General features: G+C 36.4%; 1 protein-coding gene across 1 annotated transcript; it reads right to left on the bottom strand.

Annotated features, from left to right (window-relative positions):
- Positions 1–20,730: 20,730 nt before the first annotated feature.
- On the bottom strand, positions 20,731–21,760 carry LOC123944281 (olfactory receptor 4K15-like). Its single transcript, XM_046009228.1, has one exon. It carries the CDS (start codon positions 21,703–21,705, stop codon positions 20,731–20,733), a length of 975 nt encoding a protein of 324 aa, XP_045865184.1. The 5' UTR covers positions 21,706–21,760.
- Between the last annotated feature and the right edge of the window lie 2,800 nt (positions 21,761–24,560).

Raw genomic sequence — 24,560 nt, 5'->3', positions numbered from 1 at the left:
TGTAGTTTCTGTTTTTGTTTTTGTTTTTGTTTTCTGTGTGGCATACCTGTGTGATTTTGGATTCAGGACAATGCTAGTTTTTGTAAAGTGGATTTCAGTGTAACTTCCTCTTGAGTTTTTTAAAGAGTTTGAAAAGAATTGATATCAATTATTTTTTGAAATTTATTTTAATACCAGTATAGTTAACATTCCATGTTATATCCATTTCAGATGAACAATATAGTGATTAAGCAGTTGTATACATTTATATTACTTCAGTGCTCATCATGATAAGTGTACTTTTAATCCTCCTCACCTATTTCACCAATCCCTACTCACCTCCCCTCTGGTAGCTCTCAGTTTGTTCCATATAGTTAAGAGTCTGTTTCTTGGTTTGTCACTTTTTTTCTTTGTTCATTTGTTTATTAAATTCTGCAAATGAGTGGAATCATATGGTATTTGTCTTTCTCTGACATTTTTCACTTAGCATTATACCCTCTAGATCCATCCATGATGTTGCAAATGGCAAAGATTTCATTTCTTTTTCTGGCTGAGGAATAATATTGTATTAAATATATATACTGCATCTTCTTTATCAATTCATCTAGCGACAGACATGTGTTGCCTTCCATATCTTCACTAACATAAATAATGCACAGTAAACATAGTGGTGCATATATCTTTTTGAATTAGTGTTTTCATATTCTGAAGGTAAATTCTAAGTAGTCAAATTAATGAAACACGTGGTAATTATGTCTTTAATTTTTTGAGAAAGCCTCATGCTGTTTTCCATAATGGCTGCACTAGTTTGCATTCCCATCAGTAATACAAGATGGTCGCCTTTTCTCCACATCCTTCCCCATATTTTTGTTTATGTGTGTGTGTTTTTATATTAGTCATTCTGACAGGTATGAGGTGATATCTCATTGTGGTTTTGATTTGCATTGCCCTAATGATGACTGCTGTTGGGCATCTTTTCATATGTCTCTTGGCCATCTGTGGCCATCTGTATGTCATCTTTGGAGAAATGTATTTTCATGCTGTCTACTCATTTTTAAGGGTTATTTGTGGGTTTTTTTGGTGTTGAGTTGTATGAATTCTTTATATATTTTGGATACCTACCCTTTATTGGATATGTCGTGTGCAAATATCATCTCTCAGTAGGTTTTTCTTCCCAGATTTTTTCTTGTGGTTGATTTCTAGTTTCATAATGTTGTGGTCAGATATGAAATATGGCATAACTTCAGTCTTTTTAAGTTTTCTGAGACTTGTTTTGTGGTCCAATATGTATTGTATTCTGGAGAATGTTCCATGTGCACTTGAAAAAAATGTGTATTCTGCTGTTTTAGACTAGAATGCTCTGAATACACTTGTTAGATCCATCTGATCTATCATTCAATATGTGTTTCCACAGTTTTGATCCGTTGATGTAAGTGGGATATTAAAAATCCTCTACTGTTGGGGCGCCTGGGTGATTCAGTGGGTTAAAGCCTCTGCCTTTCGCTCAGGTCATGATTCTAGGGTCCTGGGATCGAGCCCCGCATTGGGCTCTCTGCTTGGCAGGGAGCCTGCTTCCTCCTCTCTCTCTATGCCTGCCTCTCTCCCTACTTGTGATCTCTATCTGTCAAATAAATAAATAAAATCTTAAAAAAAAGTCCTCTACTGTTATCCTGCTCATTACTTCCCTTATGTTTGTTCTTAGCTGCTTGTGTATTTGGGTGCTCCCATGTTGGGTGCATGAATATTTACAATTGTTATACTTCTTGTTGGATTATTCCCTTTATGATTATTTAGTGGCCCTCTTTGTCTCTTGTTACACTTTTGGTTTTGAAGTCTATTTTGTTTGATAAAGTGTTGGTACCCTTGCTTTTCACTTCCATTTGCTTGCTAAATGAATTTTTATCTCTTCACTTTCAAACTGCATGTGTCTTTAGGTCTGAAATGAGTCACTTAGGCAACATATAAATAGAGGTTCTTGTTTTATTTTTAACCCATTCAGTCACCCTGTGTCTTTTGATTAGAGCATTTAGTCCATTTACACTCATTGTAATTATTGATAGGTATGTACTTAACTGCCATTTTGTTACTCGTTTTTATGATTTTTTTTTCTGTTCCTTTCTTCTCTTGCTCTCTTCTCTTGTAATTTGATGGCTTTATTTAGTGATATACTTGGATTTCCTTCTCTCTCTGTCTTCTCTCTCTCTCTCTTTTGCATATGTCTTACTGATTTTTGATTTGTGCTTACCATTAGATTCATGTATTATATCTTACACACATAGCAGTCTATATTAAGTTGATTGCTGCTTAAGTTTGGGCCCTTCTTTACTCCTCTCCCCCCCACATGTGAAGTATTTTGTATCATACTTACACATCCTCTTACATTGTGAATCTCTTGGCTGATTTTTATAGATATACTTATTTTTGCTGCTTTTGTGTTTTCTACTTTTCCTACTCCTACTTATGGTCTTTCCCCTCACAGAGTCCTCTTTAACATTTCTCATAGGCTTGATTCTGTTGTGATGAGTTCTTTTAACATTTGTTCGTCTGGGAAACTCTCTCTCCCTCTATGTCCCTCTCTCTCTGGCTCAAACCAAGACATTTGTTGTCTCGAGTTCTGGAGGCTGGAAGTCCAAAATCAATGTGCCCACAAGGTTGATCCCTTCTGAGGGATCTAAGGGGGAATCTGTTCCAGGCCTCTCCCCTGGTTTCAGGTGATTTTTAGCTTATAGATGTCTATCCTCCTCCTCTGTCCTCATACTATCTTTCCTCTCTGTATGTCTGCCTCTGTGTCCAAATTTCCACCTTTTTAAACAAAAAAGTTATTTAAATTCAATTTAGTTAGTATATAATGTATTATTAGTTTCAGTGGTATAATTTAGTGATTCATCAGTTGCATATAACACCCAGTGCAGATTACAAGTGCCCTCCTCAGTGCCCATTACTCACCCCATTCCCTTACCAACCTGCCTCCCAGCAACCCTCTTTGTTTCTATGGTTAAGAGTCTCTTAATATGGTTTGCCCCCTCCTTATTTTTTATCTTATTTTATTTTTTCCTTCCCTTCTCTATGTTCATCTGTTTTGTTTCTTAAATTCCACATATGGGTGAAATCATATGTTACTTGTCTTTCTCTGACTGACTTATTTTGCTTAGCATCTAGTTCCATCCACATTGTTGCAAATGGCAAGATTTTATTCTTTTTGATGACTGAGTATTATCCCATTGTATGTGTGCTTACATATACACACATAAATACCATATCATCTTTATCTTTTATCTTTTATGAAAGCATCTGTTAATGGACATCTAGACTCTTTGCATAGTTTGGCTATTGCAGATATTGATGTTACCACCATTGGGATGCACGTGCCCCTTCCAATCACTGCGTTTGTATCTTTTGGATAAATACCTAGTAGTACAATTGCTGGGTCATAAGATAGCTCTATTTTTAACATCCTGAGGAACCTTCATGCCATTTTATAGAGTGGCTATACCAGCTTGCATTCCTACCAGTGTAAGAGGATTCCCCTTTGTCTATATTTCAGCCAACATATGTTGTTTCCTGACTTGTTAATTTTAGTCATTCTGACTGGTGTGAGGTAGTATCTCATTGTGGTTTTGATTTGTATTTCCCTGATGTCAAGTGCTGTTGAGCATTTTTTCATGTGTCTGTTAGTCATTTATATGTCTTCTCTGGAGAAACATCTGTTCATGTCTTTTGCCCATTTCTTTTTTTTTTTAAATGATTTTATTCATTTATTTGACAGAGACAGAGAGAGAGAGAGAGAGAACGAACACAAGCAGGAAGAGTGGGAGAGGGAGAAGCAGGCTTCCCACCAAGCAGGGAGCCCGATGCAGGGCTCTATCCCAGGACCCTGGGGTCACGATCTGAGCTGAAGACAGAGGCTCAACCAACTGAGCTACCCAGGAACCCCTCTTTTGCCCATTTCTTGACTGATTTTTTTTAAGGTGTTGAGTTTGATAAGTTCTTTAAAGATTTTTGAATACTGGCCCTTTATCTGATATGTCATTTGTGAATATTTTTTCCTATTCCATAAGTTGCCTTTTAGTTTTGTTGATTGTTTCTTTTCCTGTGCAAAAGCTTTTCATCCTGATGAAGGCTCAGTAGTTCATGTTTGTTTTTGTTTCCCTTGCCTCTAGAGACATGTCTAGCAAGAAGTTGCTGTGGCCAAAGTCAAAGAAGTTGCTACTTGTGTTCTCCTCTAGCATTTTGATGGATTCCTGTATCACATTATTCTAAATGGTAACTTTGCTGGATAGAGTATTCTTGGTTGCAATTTTTTTTTTCCTTTAGTACTTTGAATATATCATGCCATTCTCTTCTGGCCTCTAACATCAGCTGATAGAGTTATATGGTTTCCCTTGTATGTAGCTATTTTCTTTTCTCTTGCTGCTTTTAAAATGTTTTCTTTATCAGTACTTCTTGTCATTAATTACTATGTGTCTTGGTGTAGACCTCCTTGGGTAATTTTGTTGGGGGCTCTCTGTGCTTCCTGGATCTGAATTCCCCAAATTCAGGAAAGTTTTAGATATTTCTTCAAATTTTCTGCTCCTTCTCTCTCAGTCCTGGGAGCTCTACAATGTGAATATTACTGTGCTTGATGATGTCACTGAATTGTTAGTCTGTTTTAATTCTTTATTATTATTTTTTCTGTCTGTTGTTCAGCTTTATTGCTTTCCATTACCTGCCCTCCAGGTCATTGATCCCCTCTTCTGCTTCTTCTAGTCCACCACTTATTCCCTATAGTGTATTTTCAATTTCAGTTATCAAGTTTTTCATCTCTGTTTGGTTATTTTTTATGTTTTCTGTCTGTTTGTTGAGCATCTCACAGAGGTCCTTCACTATTTTCTCAAATCTATTGAATATCTTTATGATCATTACTTTAAATTCTCTATAATATATATTACTTATATCAGTTTCATTTAGAAGTCTTGCTGTGATTTTGTCCTGTTCTTTCATTTGGAACATATTTCTCTCATTTTGTCTAACTGTGTCTGTGTCAGCTATATCTCCTGCTCCTGAAAGTAGTGGTGTTACGAAGAAGATGTGCTGGGATGCCCTGCAATGTATTGCCCCATATATTGTGGGCGCGTGTCTCCTATTGTGTTGCATGTGCCCTGCTGTTGTGGCTGAGCCACTTTTACCTTCAGTCCAGTTGTCTGCTGTGTTTCTTTTGCCTCTTATGGGCAGGGTTTGACTGCTATGTTGTTAGTGGGCTGCCTTGAGCTTAAGTTGAGCCAGACCAGGTGTTTATCAGAGACACAGTAATTGTGAACTGTGTTATCCCTTGAGAAGCTTTCACTGGGAACTACTGTCAAACCTGATTTCTGCCACAAGGCCTGTGGTATGGCCACAGTTAGACTGGTGTGTGTGTGGTTATCTTCCTCTCTTTGGGGCAGGAGTCACTCTCAAGTGGTCCTGGCCTCTGTCAAGGCTACTTACATATTGTCGGGCTTGTGGCACAGCTTTTGGGCTTGTCAAGTTGGGCTCTTGACAAGGGCATATTGGAGGGTGCAGGTCCACAGGAGAACACAGGGATGAGTCATGTGGTGCTAGCAAGGTCCACAGTGATCAGCTGTGTGAGGGGACGTGTAACCACCTGGAAAAACTTCTACCAAGGCCAGCTGGATTGCAGGGGGCAGATCTGTGGACAGGCACTGGGGTATGTCATGCTGTTAGCAAGGCAGGGAGGAGTGTTGGCACTGTGCTGATTACTATAGTTGTCCTTGTATCTAGACTAGGATGTAGGGGAAGTAAATGGTGCTAGCCCACTCTTTGGTGCTTGGAGAAGTCTCCCAAAGATTTCCCCCCCCCTCCAATACTTGCTCTTAGATTAATGAATAAATCTTTCCATATACCCCAGGAAATTTTTAAACTGCTGCTTCTATGTTGTATCTCAGTGGGGCTATTTGTTCTGCTGTCCCTTTAAGTGTGTGTGGGGGGCTGTCTCCACCCTCCTGACTCTCTCAGAGCCAAGAACACTTATTTTTAGTTTTAGATGTTAAGCCCCATTGATTGTTAGGCTTCTTTGGTTTTCAGAGCCAAATGTTCTGGGAATATGTCTTCTCTGTGTGGTTCTCTGTTGCCTAGTGTGCCCAGTGTGGGGCCTGGTTCTCTCTCTTCTCCACACTTGCCAGGTTATCCCCTCCAGCAGACAGTCCCATGGATAATTTTGGCTTCCAGTCTTGTCTCTGCCCTTCTTACTCTCTTCTACATGGCTTCTTTTCTATAGTTAGTTGTGGAGAGTCTCTTCTGCCAGTCTTTGGGTCAGTTTCTGGGGTATTTTTACACTTATGTGTGTTTTACCTATTTGCATCCATAGGATGAGGTAAACTTAAGATTCTTCTACTCCACCTACTTCCCTGGAAATCTGTAGATTCTTTTTTAATATTTGGTAGTGTTTACCAGTGAAACCATCTCATTCTGGGTTTTTCTTTGTTGGGACTTGTTTGTTTACTGATGCAATCTCTTCACTTGTTTTTGGTTTTCAGGTTTTCTATTTCTTCATGATTCAGTGTTGATGAGTTGTAGTTTTTCCAGGAATTTATCCATTTCTTTTAGGATATCCAGTTTTATGGCATATAATTATTCATAGTAGTCTGTTATGACTTCTCTTAAATCTCTGTTGTATCACTTATAATGTCTCTCCTTTTATTTCAGATTTCGTTTGAGTCTTCTCTCTTTTTCTTAGTCTAGTGAAGGCTTTACCAGTTTTCTTTAACTTTAAAAAAACCAGTTCTTAGTTTTGTCGATCATTTCTATTGGGTTTCTGTTTTCTTTTTCACTTGATTCTGCTTTGACTTGTTGTTGTTTCCTTCTTTTGTTAACTTCGCACTTAGATTATGTTTTTTCTAGTTCCTTGAAGTGTAAAATCTTGCTTTTTATTTGATATCTTTCTTCTTAATGTATGCCTTTATCCCTGTAGGCTTATGTTTTAGAACTGCTTTTGCTGTTTCCCTTAAGTATTTTTTGCTACCATTTATTTATTAATTTACCCTCTTTTATTTACATTTAGTGAGCTGATTTTTTAATTACTATTTTAAAATGATTTTTATTAACATTTGATGTATTATTTGCCCCAGAGGTGCAGGTGTGTGAGTCATCAGGTTTACACATTTCACAGCACTTTCCCATAATATGTTGTGTTCACATTTTCATTTATTTCAGTTATTTTAAAATTTATATTATGAGAGAGAGAGAGAGAGAGAGAGAACGAGAATGAACATGGTGGGCTCAGTCTCACAACCCTGAGGTCATGACGTGATCCCAAATCAAGAGTCGGATTCTTTCCCACCAACAGTGGAGGAGGGTTCCCCTTTCTCCACATCCTCGCCAGCATCTGTCATTTCCTGACTTGTTAATTTTAGCCATTCTGACTGGTGTGAGGTGATATCTCATTGTGGTTTTGATTTGTATTTCCCTGATGCCGAGTGACGTGGAGCACTTTTTCATGTGTCTGTTGGCCATCTGGATGTCTTCTTTGCAGAAATGTCTGTTCATGTCCTCTGCCCATTTCTTGATTGGATTGTTTGTTCTTTGGGTGTTGAGTTTGCTAAGTTCCTTATAGATTTTGGATACTAGCCCTTTATCTGATATGTCGTTTGCAAATATCTTCTCCCATTCTGTCAGCTGTCTTTTGGTTTTGTTAACTGTTTCCTTTGCTGTGCAAAAGATTTGATCTTGATGAAATCCCAATAGTTCATTTTCGCCCTTGCTTCCCTTGCCTTTGCCGTTGTTCCTAGGAAGATGTTGCTGCGGCTGAGGTCGAAGAGGTTGCTGCCTGCATTCTCCTCAAGGATTTTGATAGATTCCTTTCTCACATTGAGGTCCTTCATCCATTTGGAGTCTATTTTCGTGTGTGGTGTAAGGAAGTGGTCCAATTTCATTTTTCTGCATGTGGCTGTCCAATTTTCCCAGCACCATTTATTGAAGAGGCTGTCTTTTTTCCATTGGACATTCTTTCCTGCTTTGTCAAAGATGAGTTGACCATAGAGTTGAGGGTCGATTTCTGGGCTCTCTATTCTGTTCCACTGGTCTATGTGTCTGTTTTTGTGCCAGTACCATGCTGTCTTGATGATGACAGCTTTGTAATAGAGCTTGAAGTCCGGAATTGTGATGCCACCAACTTTGACTTTGTTCTTCAATATTCCTTTGGCTATTCGAGGTCTTTTCTGGTTCCATATAAATTTTAGGATTATTTGTTCCATTTCTTTGAAAAAAATGGATGGTATTTTGATAGGGATTGCATTAAATGTGTAGATTGCTTTAGGTAGCATAGACATTTTCACAATATTTATTCTTCCAATCCAGGAGCATGGAACATTTTTTCCATTTTTTTGTGTCTTCCTCAATTTCTTTCATGACCACTCTGGAAAACAGCATGGAGGTTCCTCAAAATGTTGAAAATAGAACTACCCTATGACCCAGCAATTGCACTACTGGGTATTTACCCTAAAGATACAAACATAGTGATCCGAAGGGGCACGTGTACCCGAATGTTTATAGCAGCAATGTCTACAATAGCCAGACTATGGAAAGAACCTAGATGTCCATCAACAGATGAATGGATACAGAAGATGTGGTATATATACACAATGGAATACTATGCAGCCATCAAAAGAAATGAAATCTTGCCATTTGCGACGACGTGGATGGAACTAGAGCGTATCATGCTTAGTGAAATAAGTCAATCGGAGAAAGACAACTATCATATGATCTCTCTGATATGAGGACATGGAGAAGCAACATGGGGGGGTAGGGGGATAGGAGAAGAATACATGAAACAAGATGGGATTGGGAGGGAGACAAACCATAAATGACTCTTAATCTCACAAAACAAACTGGGGGTTGCTGGGGGGAGGTGGGATTGGGAGAGGGGGAGGGGGCTATGGACATTGGGGAGGGGAGGCGAACCATAAGAGACTATGGACTCTGAAAAACAACCTGAGGGTTTTGAAGGGTCAGGGGTGGGAGGTTGGGGGAACAGGTGGTGGGTGATGGGGAGGGCACGTTTTGCATGGAGCACTGGGTGTTGTGCAAAAAGAATGAATACTGTTACGCTGAAAAAAATAAATAAAAAAAAAATAAAAATAAAAATTAAAAAAAAAAAAAATAAAAAAAAAATAAATAAATAAAAAAAAAAAAAAAAAAAAAAGAGTCGGATTCTTAACCAACAGTGCCACCTAAGTACCCCTGTTTCAGTTATTTTTTATTTCCCTTTTGATTTCTTTGCAGAAATGTCTGTTCTTTGACCCATTGGTTGTTTAGAAGTGTGTTGTTTAATTTCCACACATTTGTGAATTTTCCAGTTTTCTTTTCTATTTTCCAAAGAGGCTACAATTTCTAGTTTCATGTCATTATGGTTGGAAAAAATAGTATTATTTCAGTCTTCTTACCTATTTTAAGGCTTGTTTTGTGACTTCACATATGCGCTGGAAAATGTTCTTGCATGCCTGAGAAGAATGTATATCCTGTTAGTGTTGGATAGAATAATCATATAAATATTTTCCATGAATATTTGAAAGCATTTATCAATGAAACCTTTTGGACCTAGAGTTTTTCAGAGATGATGTTAATGATTCAGTAGCATTAATATACTTGATATTGTTAAAATTTTCTGTATTTAATGGTTGTCATTTGGTGTACTCTGCATTTCAGTCTTTTTATCCATTGTCTAAAATCTTTCAAATTCAAATAAAAATAAAGGAAAAATCACTAATCTTTCTGACACTTAGATTTGATACTAATTAAAATTTTGCTGCTAATATCACACACACATACATACATGCAGTCAATCCAAACTTTATTTTACATTTGTTGCTAAAATTTTCTCAAGTGAGTCAAAAGTTATGCATGCTGAATTTAGAATTAATTTTTGTGTCAATACTAAAAACAAGGCAAGATATATTCTTATGAAAGGGATTCACCATTGATTATAAGTACATTTCTTCCCATTTTCTCACCAGGTTTTAGTGAAAATACTCTGAATATTTAGATCCAAATGTTGCCATTAATTTTTTTCCTTTATATATTTACTTCTAAGAATTATCTTTGAAAAGAGCTTTATTTAGGATGAACCGTGCTTTACTTTTTCCCGATATGCCATTTTCGCTTACTGTAAGTTATGGTGCAATGACTGGCAACTGCCAGGTACTACTGCAGTTGCTGGAGTTACTAGGTATACCTCTGCTCACAGCCCCAAGAACAGAATATCATGTATTCTCAGCTAGAATTTTCCTTATCCTATGGAGAAAGGCTGTATGCAGTGACTCTCCCTGTACCTTACTCTCCCTTCTCTCAAATTCTCACAGCTACTTTCCATTTTACTTACCTATTCTGGACATCATAAAATGAAATCCTACAATATGTGGCCTTTTGAGACTGGCTTCCTTCTTTCTCTTAGGATAATGTTTACAAGGCTCATTTATGTTGCAGCATGTATCAGTACTTCGTTTCTTTTTATGGCTGTGTAGCATTCTGTCTTTTGAATATAAAGCATTTTCTTTATCCATTCAACACCTGGACATTTGAGTAGTTTCTCTTTTCTGGCTATTATTAGTAATGCTGCTGTGAACAGTCATGATCTTTATTTGAACATTTTTTTCACTTCCGTAGGGTATATCCCTGTGAGTAGAATTGCTGGATCATAAGCTAACTGTAAATTGAACATTTTGAGGAACTGTCAAACTATTTTCCAAAGAGGCTACAACACTTTTATATTACACCCTCAATCTATGTCTATGTAATATGGATTTCGATGTATTCTCTTTTCTTTCTTTCCTTTTTTTTTTTTTTTTTTTTGCATCAAAAACTAATGATGTATTTTATGGTGACCAACATAACACAATAAAAAAAATTTACTAATTTATTTGTCAGAGAGAGAGTATGCACAAGCAAAGGGAGCAACAGATAGAGGGAACAGCAGGCAGAGAGAGCGGCAGGCAAAGAGAGAAGAAGGTTTCCCCACAAGTCTGGGAGCCTGATGCAGAACTCAATCCCAAGACTCTGGGATCATGACCTGAACCAAAGCAGTTGCTTAACTGACTGAGACACCCAGGCATCCCCAACTTGCTATATATTTTCACCAATATCTGTTATCTTTTTGCTTTTTTGGCTTGAGTCATCCTTCCAGGTATGAAGTGGTATCTTTATTTTTATTAGTGTTTTCCCTAATGTTATTGGCCATTGTTTCTTGTGCTTATTTTGGCCATTTGTTTGTCTTCCTAAGGGAAATATATGTTCAAATCCTTTGAGCACTTTTAAAATGGGTTATTTGTCTTTTTATTGTTGAATTGTAGAAGGTATTAATAATATATTTTGGACATAAATCCATTAACAGATATGTAATCTGCAATTATTTTCTCCTAATCCATAGGCTGTCTTTTTACTTTCTTGAATATATCCTTTGAAGTTTTTACTTTTATTGTAGTTTTTAAATATATTTTTAATTTTCTTTTTATTTAAATTCAAGTTAGTTAACTTGTAGAGTATTATTAGTTTCAGAGTAGAGTTTAGTGATTCATCAGTTCCCCTACTTAATGCCCATCAGCCAATTATCCTATCCCTGCACCCACATTCCCTACAACACCTCTCAGTGTGTTTGCTGTAGTTAAGAATCTCTTTGGTTTGCCTCTCTGTTTTTACCTTATTTTATTTTTCCTTCCCTTCTCTGATGTTCATCAGTTTTGTTTCTTAAATTCCACACATGAGTGAAATTGTATAGTATTTTCTTTCTCTGAATGACTTATTTTGCTTCACATAATACCCTCTAGTTCCATCCATGTTGTTGCAAATGGCAAGATTTAATTCTTTTTGATGGCTGAGTAAAATATTCCATTGTATATATGTGCCACATCTTCTTTATCCATTTATCTATCAGTGGACATCTAGTCTCTTTCCATATTTAGGCAATTTAGGACATTGCTGCTATAAACATTGGGGTGCATGTGCCTCTTTGAATCACTATTTTTGTGTCCTTTGGATTATTGCTTTTGGTGTCAAGTTAAGAGACCATCGTCCAATCCATGGTCACAAAAATTACTCCTCTGGATATTTATATTATTACTTTTCAGTGCAGATTGTGTTTGCAACTTCTGAGTTTACTTGGACATTTTAATAGGAATTTGTTAAGACTGAAATAATATGCAAGTTCCAATTAATGACTTTGAAGTAAAAGCTTCCCAAACACTATTTGGTGTATTCAGGTGTGTTTCACAGTTTATAAGGCCAATCATTAGTATCTTACTTTGCAATCTTGGTATTTTTAAAGAGATTATCCAACATTTTCATGTGAAACCTATTTGGTTATTTCTTTCAGGTTGCTAAGTCTTGATATAATCTTTTAAAACTAAATTATTTGTAACATTTATGATCAAATATTATTTTTCTGGGACATTTGAAACATTGGTTCATGGTCGGAGGATAGAATGAGAAGTAAACTGTTGGAAAAAAAAAGAAAAACAGGTTAATTGTGGAATATGACATAAAAGGAAGGATAAAGTTAATAGAATTATTATAATAATTATGGTGAAATATACTAATGTTCTTTATATAAAAAGAAAACAAGAGATGGGATTAAAAAAAAGGGCCTTATTGTGTCTAAACTGTTGGTAATGTTTTCAAAGCTTTTGGTTCATTTTGCTTCCATTGCTATGAAATAATTTTCACTCTTTCATATGTAGCTGTTTAAAAACCATATTTTAATGATTTGATATAATTTGATACAATTTGATAAACCATATTTTAATGATTTGATACAATTTGTCATCCTTTATTTTTTAGCATTAATATTCTAGTTTTTTAAATTTGACATAAAGGTAAATTTAAAATTCTATAAGAGCTTTTCTGATGGTGGCCATATTGCAGAATATCACATGTTCATTGCTGTTTGAGGAAGGAATTAAGGCAGCTGTTCACTTCACCCACCTGAATTCCTTGGGATAAAGGGATGATGATTTCATGGATTTAGACTTGTTTCTGACATTGAGAAAGATAGACATTAAATATGTATAACTTTTTAAGTTTTTATTTTAATTGCCAGTATCATACACAGTAGTATTAATTTCAGATGTACAATATAGTGATTTACCACTTCCATAGAATACCTGGTTCTTATCACAAGTGTACTCCTTAATCCCCATCAAGTTTTGTGTGCCAGTTGTACTTCAGTAAAGCTGTTTTTGGAAAAGAAAAACAAAGGAAAATGGATTAGGTATACATAGCATCTGAAAAAAGTATCTCTAACATTTTTAGGCTGTGTCACTGCCAGCATTATGTTTATTGCTTGTTCCACATCGTACCATGGACTCTTTTTTCTTGAAGTATAATTGATGCACATAGTTACATTAGTTTCAGGTATACAACAGAGTGATTTGACAAGTCTATACACTGCGCTATGCTACACCACAAGTGGTAACCACTGTATGTCACCATACAGTGCTATTATAATACTGCTGAGTGTATTTCCCATGCTGTACCTTTTATCCTCATGACTTAACTCATTCCATAACTGGAAACTTCCATAACTGGAAACCCACTTCCCTTCACCCATTTAGCCCTTCTACCCATATCCTTTTCTCCAGCTACTGTCAGATTTTTCTCTGTATTTATGGGTTTCTGCTTTTTTTTTTTTTTTTTTTTGCTTATTTGTCTTTTATATTCCACATATAAGTGGAATCATATGATACTTGACTTTCTCCATTCGATTATGTCACTTAGCATAATACCTCTAGCCCATCTAGTTGCCTCAAATGACAAGATCTCATCCTTTCTTATGGCTGTATAATATTCCATTATATCATATGTATTATATCACCCTCCATTTATCCATGAACACTTAAATTTCTTCCATATCTTGACTATTGTAAGTACTGCTGCAATAAACATAGGGGTGCATATATGTTTTTCAATTAGTGTTTTCAGCGTTTTTTGATGTGGGGATGTGTGAATATCTAGTAGTGGAATTACTGGATTCTATGTTATTTCTTTCATTTTCTGAACATCTTCCATACTGTTTCCACAATGGCTGCACCAATTTACATTCCTATTATCAGTGTCTAAGTGTTCCTTTCTTTCTATATTCTCACCAATTATTGTCTTTTTTATTCTAGCCATTCTGATAGTAATGTGATACCTCATTGTTGCTTTGATTTGTCTTTCCTTGGTGAATAATGATGTGGGAATCTTCTCATGTGTCTATTGGTTATCTGTACATCCTCTTTGGAAAAAATATTTATTCTAACCCTCCATTTTTTTTTTAAAGTGTTCTTTTTTTTTTTTAAGATTTTATTTATTTATTTGACAGAGAGAGAGATCTCAAATAGGCAGAGAGGCAGGCAGAGAGAGAGGAGGAAGCAGGCTCCCTGCGGAGCAGAGAGCCCGATGCGGGGCTCGATCCCAGGACCCTGAGATCATGACCTGAGCGGAAGGCAGCGGCTTAATCCACTGAGCCACCCAGGCGCCCCTAACCCTCCATTTTTAATCAAATTGTGTGGGAGCTTTTTTGGGTGGTCATTGTCTAAATTTTCACTCAGTTTGGATATTAACCCCTTATCAGATAGATATATCTCTTACAGATGTCTTCTCTCATTTAGTAGGTTGCCTTTTCACTTTGTTGGTTGTTTCCTTTGTGAAGCAAAAACCTTATTTAGTTATGGACCTAATAGTTTATTTTTGCTTTTGTTTCCCTTATCTGAGGGGACAAACCTAGAAAAATGTTGCTGTGGTGAATGGGAAAGGGATTAGTGCCAATGTTTTCTTCTAGGAGTTTTATGGTTTCTTTTAGGTCTTAGATCCATTTTAAGGTTTTTGGGGGTATGGTGTAAGAAAAGGGTCTAGTTTTACAGATAACTGTCCAGTTTTCCCAGCCCCATTTATTGAAGAGACTGTTTTTTCCCCATTGTATGTTCTTGCCTTCTTCATCATAGATTGACTATATAAGCATGGTTTTATTGCTAAACTCTTTATCCTTCTTCCTTGGTGTGTGTGTGTATGTGAGTGTGCACATGCATGTGTGTGCATGTGTGCATGCATGCATACGTGCATGTGGGCCAATACCATCCTGGTTTGATTACTACAGCTTTGTAGTATATCTTGAAATCTGAAATTGTGATGCCTCCAGCTTTTTTCTTCTTTCTCAAAATTGCTTTGGCTATTTAAGGTCTTTTGTAGTTCCATGTAAAGTTTAGTATTTTCTATTTTTGTAAAAAAAAAAAAATGTTACTGGTATCTTGATAGGGATTGCATTGACTCTAGATTGCTTTGGGTATTAGTGACATTTTAATAGTATTCTCCCAATCCAAGAACACAGAATATCTTTCCATTTCTTTGTATCATCTTCAGTTGCTTTCATCAGTGTTTTATAGTTTTTTGGAGTACAGGTCTTTCACCTCCTTTGTTAAGTTTATTTCTAGGTATTTTATTCTTTGTGGTGCAATTGTAAATGGAATTGTTCTTTTAATTTTCTGTTATTTCATTATTAATGTATAGAAATGCAGCCAATTTTGTGCATAAATTTTGTATCCTGCAACTTTGGAGAAGTCATTTATTACTTCTAATAGTTTTTTGCTGTCATTTTTAGGGCTTTCTACATATAACATCATGTCATTTGAAAATAGTGATAATTCAACTTTTTCCTTACCAATATGGTTGCTTTTTTTCTTGTCTGATAGCTGTGGATAAGGCTTCCAGTTCTATGATGAATAAAAGTGATGAAAGCAAACATTGTTGTCTTGTTCCTTATCTTAAAGAAAGAGTTCTCAGTTTTTCACAATTGAGTAGCATCTTAGCTATGGATTTTTCATTATGACCTTTATTATGTTGAGGTATGATCCCTCTAAACTGACTTCACTGAGGGTTTTATTTTAAAGATTTGTTTTCTTTATGAGAGTGAGAAAGAGAATGGAGGGAGGGGTGAAGGGAGAGAGAAGCCTGAAGCGTACTCCCTGCTGAGCATAGAACTGGACTTGGGGCTTGATCTCAGGACCCTGAGATCAGCACATGAGCCAAAACCAAGAGGCAGACACCCAACTGACTGACCCACCCAAGCACCCCATTGAGGATTTTTATAATGGAATGGACGTTGTACTTTGTCATGTGCTTTTTCTGCCTCCATTGTGATGATTATATGATTCTTATCCTTCCTTTCTTGATATGCTGTGTCATGTTGATTGATTTACAAATATTAAACCATCCTTGTCTCACCAGAATAAATCTACCTGATCATGGTAATTGATTTTTTTAATGTATTGTTGGATTTCATTTGCTAATATTTTGTTAAGGATTGTTACATCTCTGCTAATGAGGGATTTTTGTCCAGTAGTTTGCTTTTTTTTGGTAGATTCTGTGTCTAGTTTGACCCAGTGGAATGTTTTTGGAAATTTTCCTTCTTCTTTTTTTCTGTTTTTTTTTTTTTTTTTTTAATAGCTTGAGGAGAATAGGTATTAATTCTTCTTTATTTTTTCTTGTTATTTTTTAATTCCAGTATAATTAACATAAGTGTTATATTAGTTTCAGGTATACAATGTAGTGATTCAACATTCTCTGCATTACTCAGTGTTCACAATAAGTGTACTCTTAATCTTTACCTATTTTACCCATTGCCCCCACCCACTGCTCCTCTAGTAACCATTGGCTTCTCTGTATTTATGAATCTGGTTTTTGTTTGTCTCTTTTTTCTTTGCTCATTTGTTTGGTTCCTTTTGGTAGAGTCATTAGGGATATATATATATATATATATATATATATATCATGTCATCTTCAAATAGTGACAGTTGAACTTCTTTACCAATATGATAGCTATTTTTTTTTTCTTGTGTGATTGCTTTGGCTATGGCTTCCAGTTCTATGATGAATAAACATGTTAAAAGCAAACATCCTTGTCTTATTCCTGATCTTAGAGGAAGAGCTCTCCTTTTTTTACCATTGAGTGTGATGTTAGATGTGGGTTTTTCATAATGGCCCTTATTATGTTGAAGTATGTTAACACTAAACCTACTTTGTTGAGGGTTTTTATCATGAATGGATGTTGTACTTTGTCAAATGCTTTTTCTCCACCTATTGAAATGATCATAGGGTTTTTATCATTTCTCTTGTTGATGTGATGTATCATGTATTAACTGTTCCTTATTCTTTTATTATCTTTTTTAGAGAGGAGGAGGGGCAGAGGGAGAGGAGAAGAGAGCATCTTAAGCAGGGTCCATGTGCAGCATAGAGCCCAGTGTGGGCTCCATCTCACATCTCATAACCCTGAGATCATGACCTGAGCCAAAATCAAGTTGGCTCAGCCACCCAGGTGCCTCAGTGTTAACTGTTCCTTAACTATTTGTTAGAATTTCCCTGTGAATCCATGCAGTCCTGGGCTTTTATTTGTTGGTAATTTTTGGGTTGTTGATTCAATTTTGTTACTACTAATTGGTTTGTTCCAGTGTAGAATCTCTTCCTGATTCATCTTTGGAAGATGTTTTTAGGATGTTAGATGTATGTTTTTTGGGAATACATCCATTTATTCTAGTTGGTCCAATTTGTTGCGTAGAATTTTTCATAGTATTCTCTTATAATCCTTTGTATTTCTGTAGTATCAGTTGGTATTGCTCTTTCATTTCAGATTTGATTTATTTGTGTCCTCTCTTTTTTCTTGATTAAATGGCTATATATTTATCAATTTTCTTTTTGAAGAACTAGCTCTTGGTTTCATTGGACCTTTCTACTTTTTTTGTCTCTATTTCATTTATTTCCACTCTGATCTTTATTATTTCATTTATTCTGCTCACTTTAGTCTTTGTTGTATTCTTCTTTTTATTTGTTTGACATTTTTCTTATTTCTATATGTAGCCCTGTATCACTATACATCTCCTCTTTGAATTGATTTTGTCTTTAGGTCCATAATAAGTTGGTACCCTCTGGCTCAAAAATGAGAACATTAATAACAGATAATTCCTTTAAGATATTCTAAGGACTGGAATCTAGAAAACAGATAACATTATAACCGAATGTGAAACTAGAACACAGTAGAAAAATACAAGAAAAACTTGAATACAATGAAAGGGTAAAAGCCTAAAACAACCTATATTGAGGATTCCTAGAAAAAATCTCATTTTCATAAGTGATCATGAAGGAGTAAGTTCATGGCTACCCCAAAGTTCTTGAAATAGGGTTTTATCATTTTCTGGACTTGCATTATGCAATATAAAAGTAAAATTTTAACTAAGTCCACAAAGGAAAATGATTTCTAACAACTATTAATATGTAAAAGACTACCTTATCTGAGAAGACAGGAATTATGAAGACCTTTGGAGAGAGAAAGAATGTTTTATATGAGCTTTCAGACTCCCATAATCATGATGACAAGGGGTAAAGAATTATAACTCAACTATGAAATTCTCCAGATTATTTTATCAGTATTAACAGAAATTAAGGGGTGCCTGGGTGGCTCAGTCAGTTAGGCTTTTGCCTTTGGCTCAGGTCATGATTCTGGGGTCCTGGAATTGAGCCCTGAAATTGGGTTCCCTGCTCAGCAGAGATTTTGCTTCTCCCTTTTTCTCACCCTCTGCCTTTCCCCCTGCTCACGCTGGATTCTCTCTCTCAAATAAATAAATGCAAACTTTTTTTGTGTGTTTGCTTTTAATTTTTTTTTATTTGTTTATTTTCAGCGTAATGGTATTCATTGTTTTTGCACCACAACCAGTGGTCCATGCAATACGTGCCCTTTCTATTACCCACCACCTGGTTCCCCAACCTCCCACCCCCCGCCCCTTCAAAACACTCAGGTTGTTTCTCAGAGTCCATAGTCTCTCATGGTTCATCTCCCCTTCTAATTTCCCTCAACTCCCTTCTCCTCTCCATCTCCCCATGTCCTCCATGTTTTTTGTTATGCTCCACAAATAAGTGAAACCATATACTTGACTCTCTCTGCTTGACTTATTTCATTCAGCATCATCTCTTCCAGTCCCATCCATGTTGATACAAAAGTTGGGTATTCATACCCTCCCCAGTGTCCATAACCCCTCTCCCAACCCCATCTCCCCCCAGCAACCCCCAGTTAGTTTTGTGAGATTAAGAGTCACTTATGGTTTGTCTCCCTCCCAATCCCATCTTGTTTCATTTATTGGGGAGGGTATGTGCTATGGTGAGTGCTGTGAAGTGTGTAAACCTGGTGATTCACAGACCTGTACCCCTGGGGATAAAAATACAATATACGTTTATTAAAAACAAAAAAAAAGAAAGGATGAATACCCAACTTTTGTATCAACATGGATGGGACTGGAAGAGATGATGCTGAATGAAATAAGTCAAGCAGAGAGAGTCAAGTATCATATGGTTTCACTTATTTGTGGAGCATAACAAATGACATGGAGGACATTGGGAGATGGAGAGGAGAAGGGAGTTGAGGGAAATTAGAAGGGGAGGCAAACCATAAGAGACTATGCACTCTGAAAAACAACTTGAGGGTTTTGAAGGGGCAGAGGTGGGAGGTTGGGGGAACCAGGTGGTGGGTATTGGGGAGGGTGCATATTGCATGGAGCACTGGGTGTTGTGCAAAAACAATGAATACTGTTACGCTGAAAAAAAATAAATAAATAATTAAAAAAAAAAGTTGGGTATTCATCCTTTCTGATGGAGGCGTAATACTCCATCGTGTATATGGACCACATCTTCCTTATCCATTTGTCCGTTGAAGGGCATCTTTGTTCTTTCCACAGTTTGGCGACCATGGCTATTGCTGCTGTAAACACTGGGGTACAGATGGCTCTTCTTTTCACTACATCTCTATCTTTGGGATAAATACCCAGCAGTGAAATTGCAGAGTCATAGGGAAACTCTATTTTTAATTTCTTGAGGAATCTCCACACTGTTCTCCAAAGTGGCTGCACCAACTTGCATTTCCACCAACAGTGTAAGAGGGTTCCCCTTTCTCCACAGCCTCTCCAACACACGTTGTTTCCTGTCTTGCTAATTTTGGCCATTCTAACTGGTGAAAGGTCATATCTCAATGTAGTTTTAATTTGAATCTCCCTGATGGCTAGTGATGATGAGCATTTTTTCTTGTGTCTGATAGCCAATAAATGCAAACTTTTTATAAAAATAAACAGAAATTACCCCAACTAAATGCAACATACTCTGGTGAATAAGTGTATTCAGCAAATTGTTTTCCATGAATAATATGTATTAAGCAGCAACACTGAAGAAGGATTTGTTAATTCTTGTTAAGTGTTGACTATAAATGCCTTTGCTGTATAACCTTGCTATTTATGTGTTCCTGGACCATTAACACCAATCATAGCATTATCTTCATGTGTTAACAGTACCTAGCACTGTGTGAAATGAAGTCTTATCTAGGTGTATCCTGTATATGTAAATCTATTTTCTCTATTGTGTAGAGAAATATACCTATTAGTACATAATTGACATCTGAGCAGTACTGTTTTGAGAAGAAGAGGCACAGCTTATTTATTTTATATGAGGAAATGCCATTTCTGAGTGTAATCAAAAGTATATATTAAAAATTTTTAAATAAAAAAGGAAATAGAAACACACAAAAAAAACACAATAAGGGAAGAGAATTTAAATATCAGTAAGGTCTATTCTTTGGAATTATTATAATTTTATTATAATTAGTCATTCAATCAAATTAATCTACCCTTCCCACTGGTCAAAATGATATACTTTTACACCATAGTGATTCCATTTGTAATTGTCTAGGAATAAGGCTACAGTAGTTACAGTTGTATAAGTTTACTTTGTTTCCCAGAAAATAACATTTCTTATGACTGTAGAAACCTGACTAGGCTTCAGGTACCGACTCTTCAGTTTTGACATAGCTGCCTTCATTTCTTTGTTCCTTAGAGTGTAAATAACTGGGTTTAAGATGGGAGTAAAGATGGTATAAAACACAGCAAGGACTTTGTCAACAGAATAACCGCTGAAGGGCCACACGTAGATGAAGATGCATGGTCCAAAGAATAGTACGACCACAGTGATATGAGCAGTCAGTGTGGAGCGGGCCTTTGCCATGCTGGCAGAGGAGCGGTTCCTGACGGTGATAAGTATCACAGTGTAGGAGACAACCAATAGGAGAAAGGAGCTCATAGAAAGAAATCCGCTGTCTGCAACTATAAGTAGGCTGATAACATAAGTGTCTATGCAGGCCAGCTTTGTCACTAGAGGGAGGTCACAGAAAAAACTGTCTACCTTATTTGGACCACAAAAAGGCAAGTTAACAGTAAATGCCAACTGGCTAGTAGTATGGATGAAACCCACAAGCCAGGGGATGAGAACAAGAATAATACACACACGGCGACTCATTATTGTCATGTAGTGGAGAGGTTTGCATATAGCGACATAACGGTCATAAGCCATGGATACAAGGATCACCATTTCACTGCCAGCGAAAAGGTGAACACAGAAAATCTGGGCCAGGCAGGCATCAAAGGAAATAGTCTTGTGCTCAACCAGAAAGTCTGCAATCATTTTGGGAGTAGCAAAAGAGGCAACACATATATCTATAAAAGAGAGGTTTGCAAGCAGAAAGTACATGGGGGTATGAAGGCGGGAATCTGAGGTTACAGTGAGGATGATAAGAAAGTTTCCCAGCAGTATTGCTAGGTAAAGTAGTGAAAATATGAGAAACAAGAAAGGCTGGAGCTCCCGTGAATTAGAGAGCCCCAGCAACACAAATTCGGTCACCTGGGAGTGATTTATGTCATTCATTGACTTTGGGAGGAACTTATCTTGTTACCTGAATAAGAGAGAAACAGAGATCAATCAGTGAGCATGGGTTTCATTTCCCATTTCCACTTCCTTCCTTAGAGATTCTAATTTCTACTTATATTTATGTATCTGAATTTTCATGAATCATTAAAAATATATAAGCAATATAATAACAATAAAGTGGGGATGGAGGGGAGAGTTTTGAGATGTTAGACATTGTTATGTCCAGTTATATGAATTTGAGGAATGCAAGCTACTTACTTTACAAATGAAATTGAAAATATGAAATGTTTTCTTGACACAGAAATCTAGTCTAAGAAGTTACAGAGACAAAATCTGAATAGTTTTTTCTATAACAAACTATATATCATTTTTTTAAATGGCTAACACAGAAAGACATTTTCACAATGTTGACCCCAAAAGTGAGACACAAAAGTGTGTATACTATATGAACCTACTTAAATAAAGTTCAAAAATAGGCTACACCGATCTATGATATTAACAAAACTCCTGGAGGGGTTTTCCTGGAAGGGCAATAGGAACAGGAAGGTGACAGGAAGGACTTCTGAAGTGCTTGTAATGTTTGTTTCTTGATATGATTGATAGGTACAAGTGTTTGCTTTGTGAAAACTTACAAGATGTGTGAGAGCTGCCAGGTGTAGTTTTGTCCATATTTTATTTGTTAATAAAAAATCCAAGAGGTAAAGAGACACCTATGGTGTCTCACTATGGTGTGAGAACTCATAGGCAGAATCATTGCCTTGAGTGATTAGGTCTGATTCCTTCTCTATTCATTTACAAACTGTAAAATTAAAAAGCTAACAAAACCCAAAGATCTAGAGTTCATTGGAACTCTTCCTGGAGTTGTGACTCATCTCTTCCTGGAGTTCCTTTCTATGAAGGAATCCAGTATGTTTGTTCTTTTCAATTATTTCCTGATGTTAAGCTTCATTAACCTCAGCTATTGTAACTAATAGCCAAAGATGTATTATTGAATTACAACTGTTATATAATTTGGTGGGTTTTTAAAAAATTACAGTTATATTGTACAGTAGTATTCATAGTAAGAAATCCAGACTGTGAAAAAACAATGTTTCTTTTTTTGTTCAGTTATTATATACTCTATTTTATCAACACTTTCTCCCTTTTATGTTATTTATACTTTTATAAGCTATCTAGAACTTGGAGACATTGTATAGTGAATAAGAAAAAGAAAATGTGAAATGTAAAGAAATATCTCTCTACATCTAAATCACTTCTTTCGAAGGGAGTGTCTTTTATTTTACTGATTTCTAATTATTTGCAGTTTTTTTTTAATATTAATGTCTTCTTAAATCTAATTGCAAATTGCCTGGTGTTTAGGATTTACACATAAAGATAGGGCATGTGATGAATAATTTTTAACTCCCAGGAACCAAATTCAGAGACTCATCCCTATACTTCAAATCTCTAGTTGTCTTGAAAATTCCCCCAAAGAATTCACATATCATCACCAATTATATCAAAACTATGGCTCATAGATGGTCAGAAGAGACTACCAGCAGAGTCTGAAGTCAGAAGGCTGGAGGTAAAATTACACAGTGGAGTAAGTTTATCTTTGAGAAGCCACCACATTCTTCTTGGTGTGTTTCTCTCTTCCTCATCATTTCATAGTGGCCAGTTTTTGAGTTAACTACAGGTACACAGCATGGCCTATCCTCCCTGGGAAACTCCCTGACTCAAGACTCCTTGACACAGATACTGTAATGAATGCCTAGAAGCAGGCAAGGAAATGATACCTAACAAGACCAACTAATAGGGGCTCTTATGTGTCCTATCAGAAGCAGCAAAGCCTTAAATTAAGCACGGGGAGTGAATCTCCCTCCCAGGGAGACCTTCTAGAGATACAGCAGAAAAGAGTGGCAGAGAAGACTTTCTGGTACCTTACAAATAAAATATATAATTCATTTATGTGAGAAAATCACAGGAATCATCTTCCCAATAAATCTTCTGCAAAGTTGTACGCTTCCATGTCAGGGGCTTCTTGGGTGGTCCCCCTCCCCACTCATAAACACTGTCTCCCTCAAAAAAAAAAATAGGAGCACCTAGGTGGCTTAGTTGGCAAAGCATCTGCCTTCAGTTCAGGTCATGATTCTGGGGTCCAGGGATTAAGCCCCAAGTCGGGTTCCCTCCTTAGCAGAGACCCTGCTTCTCCCTCTCCCTCTTCTGCTTCCCTTACTTGTGCTCTCTCACTTTCTCTCTGTCAAATAAACAAATCTTCAAAAATAATGTATTTTTTCAAATCAGAGTATTTTCTGATAATTTGATATACTCAAAGATAGTTTATATGACCTGACTCACCAAAGAATGAGTTTCTAATTAGTACATGTGTTTTTGAAAGATCGGTCTTTCATTTCTTGTACTATTTGAAAGTAAACTAATGCAGATATACAGGGTTGCACTTGGTAACTCTCAGGTACCTTCCTTTTGAAATTCTGTCAGATATTTTCCTACTACTTTTATCTTGGATATTATAACTGGTGGATTAAGTGAAGTAAATAAAAGTATTGTTTACAAGAGGCCAGCAAACACTCTCAGGTCAAAGATCCATCTTTCACAAGTTTTCCAGTATTGCCACTGCCTTTACCCTCTCTAAATCCTGATCAGAGATATAACAGTCACTGGAGACAAATGCTAGAGTGTGGTCTTTGTAAGGATACTGACAAAACACTTTCACTTACCTAAGAAGAAATGGGGTATGTGTGATATATTCTATAATTTGTAGTCATTAACACTTGGTAAGAATGTAGTTGTTACTTCCACATCTCCTAAGAAAATAGACCTGGCTCTGTAGAGATGAACCATAAAGTTTTCTT

The sequence above is a fragment of the Meles meles genome, chromosome 6, assembly GCF_922984935.1.
Source record: "Meles meles chromosome 6, mMelMel3.1 paternal haplotype, whole genome shotgun sequence".
NCBI lineage: Eukaryota > Metazoa > Chordata > Mammalia > Carnivora > Mustelidae > Meles > Meles meles.
This window is presented reverse-complemented; position numbering and strand designations above follow the sequence as displayed.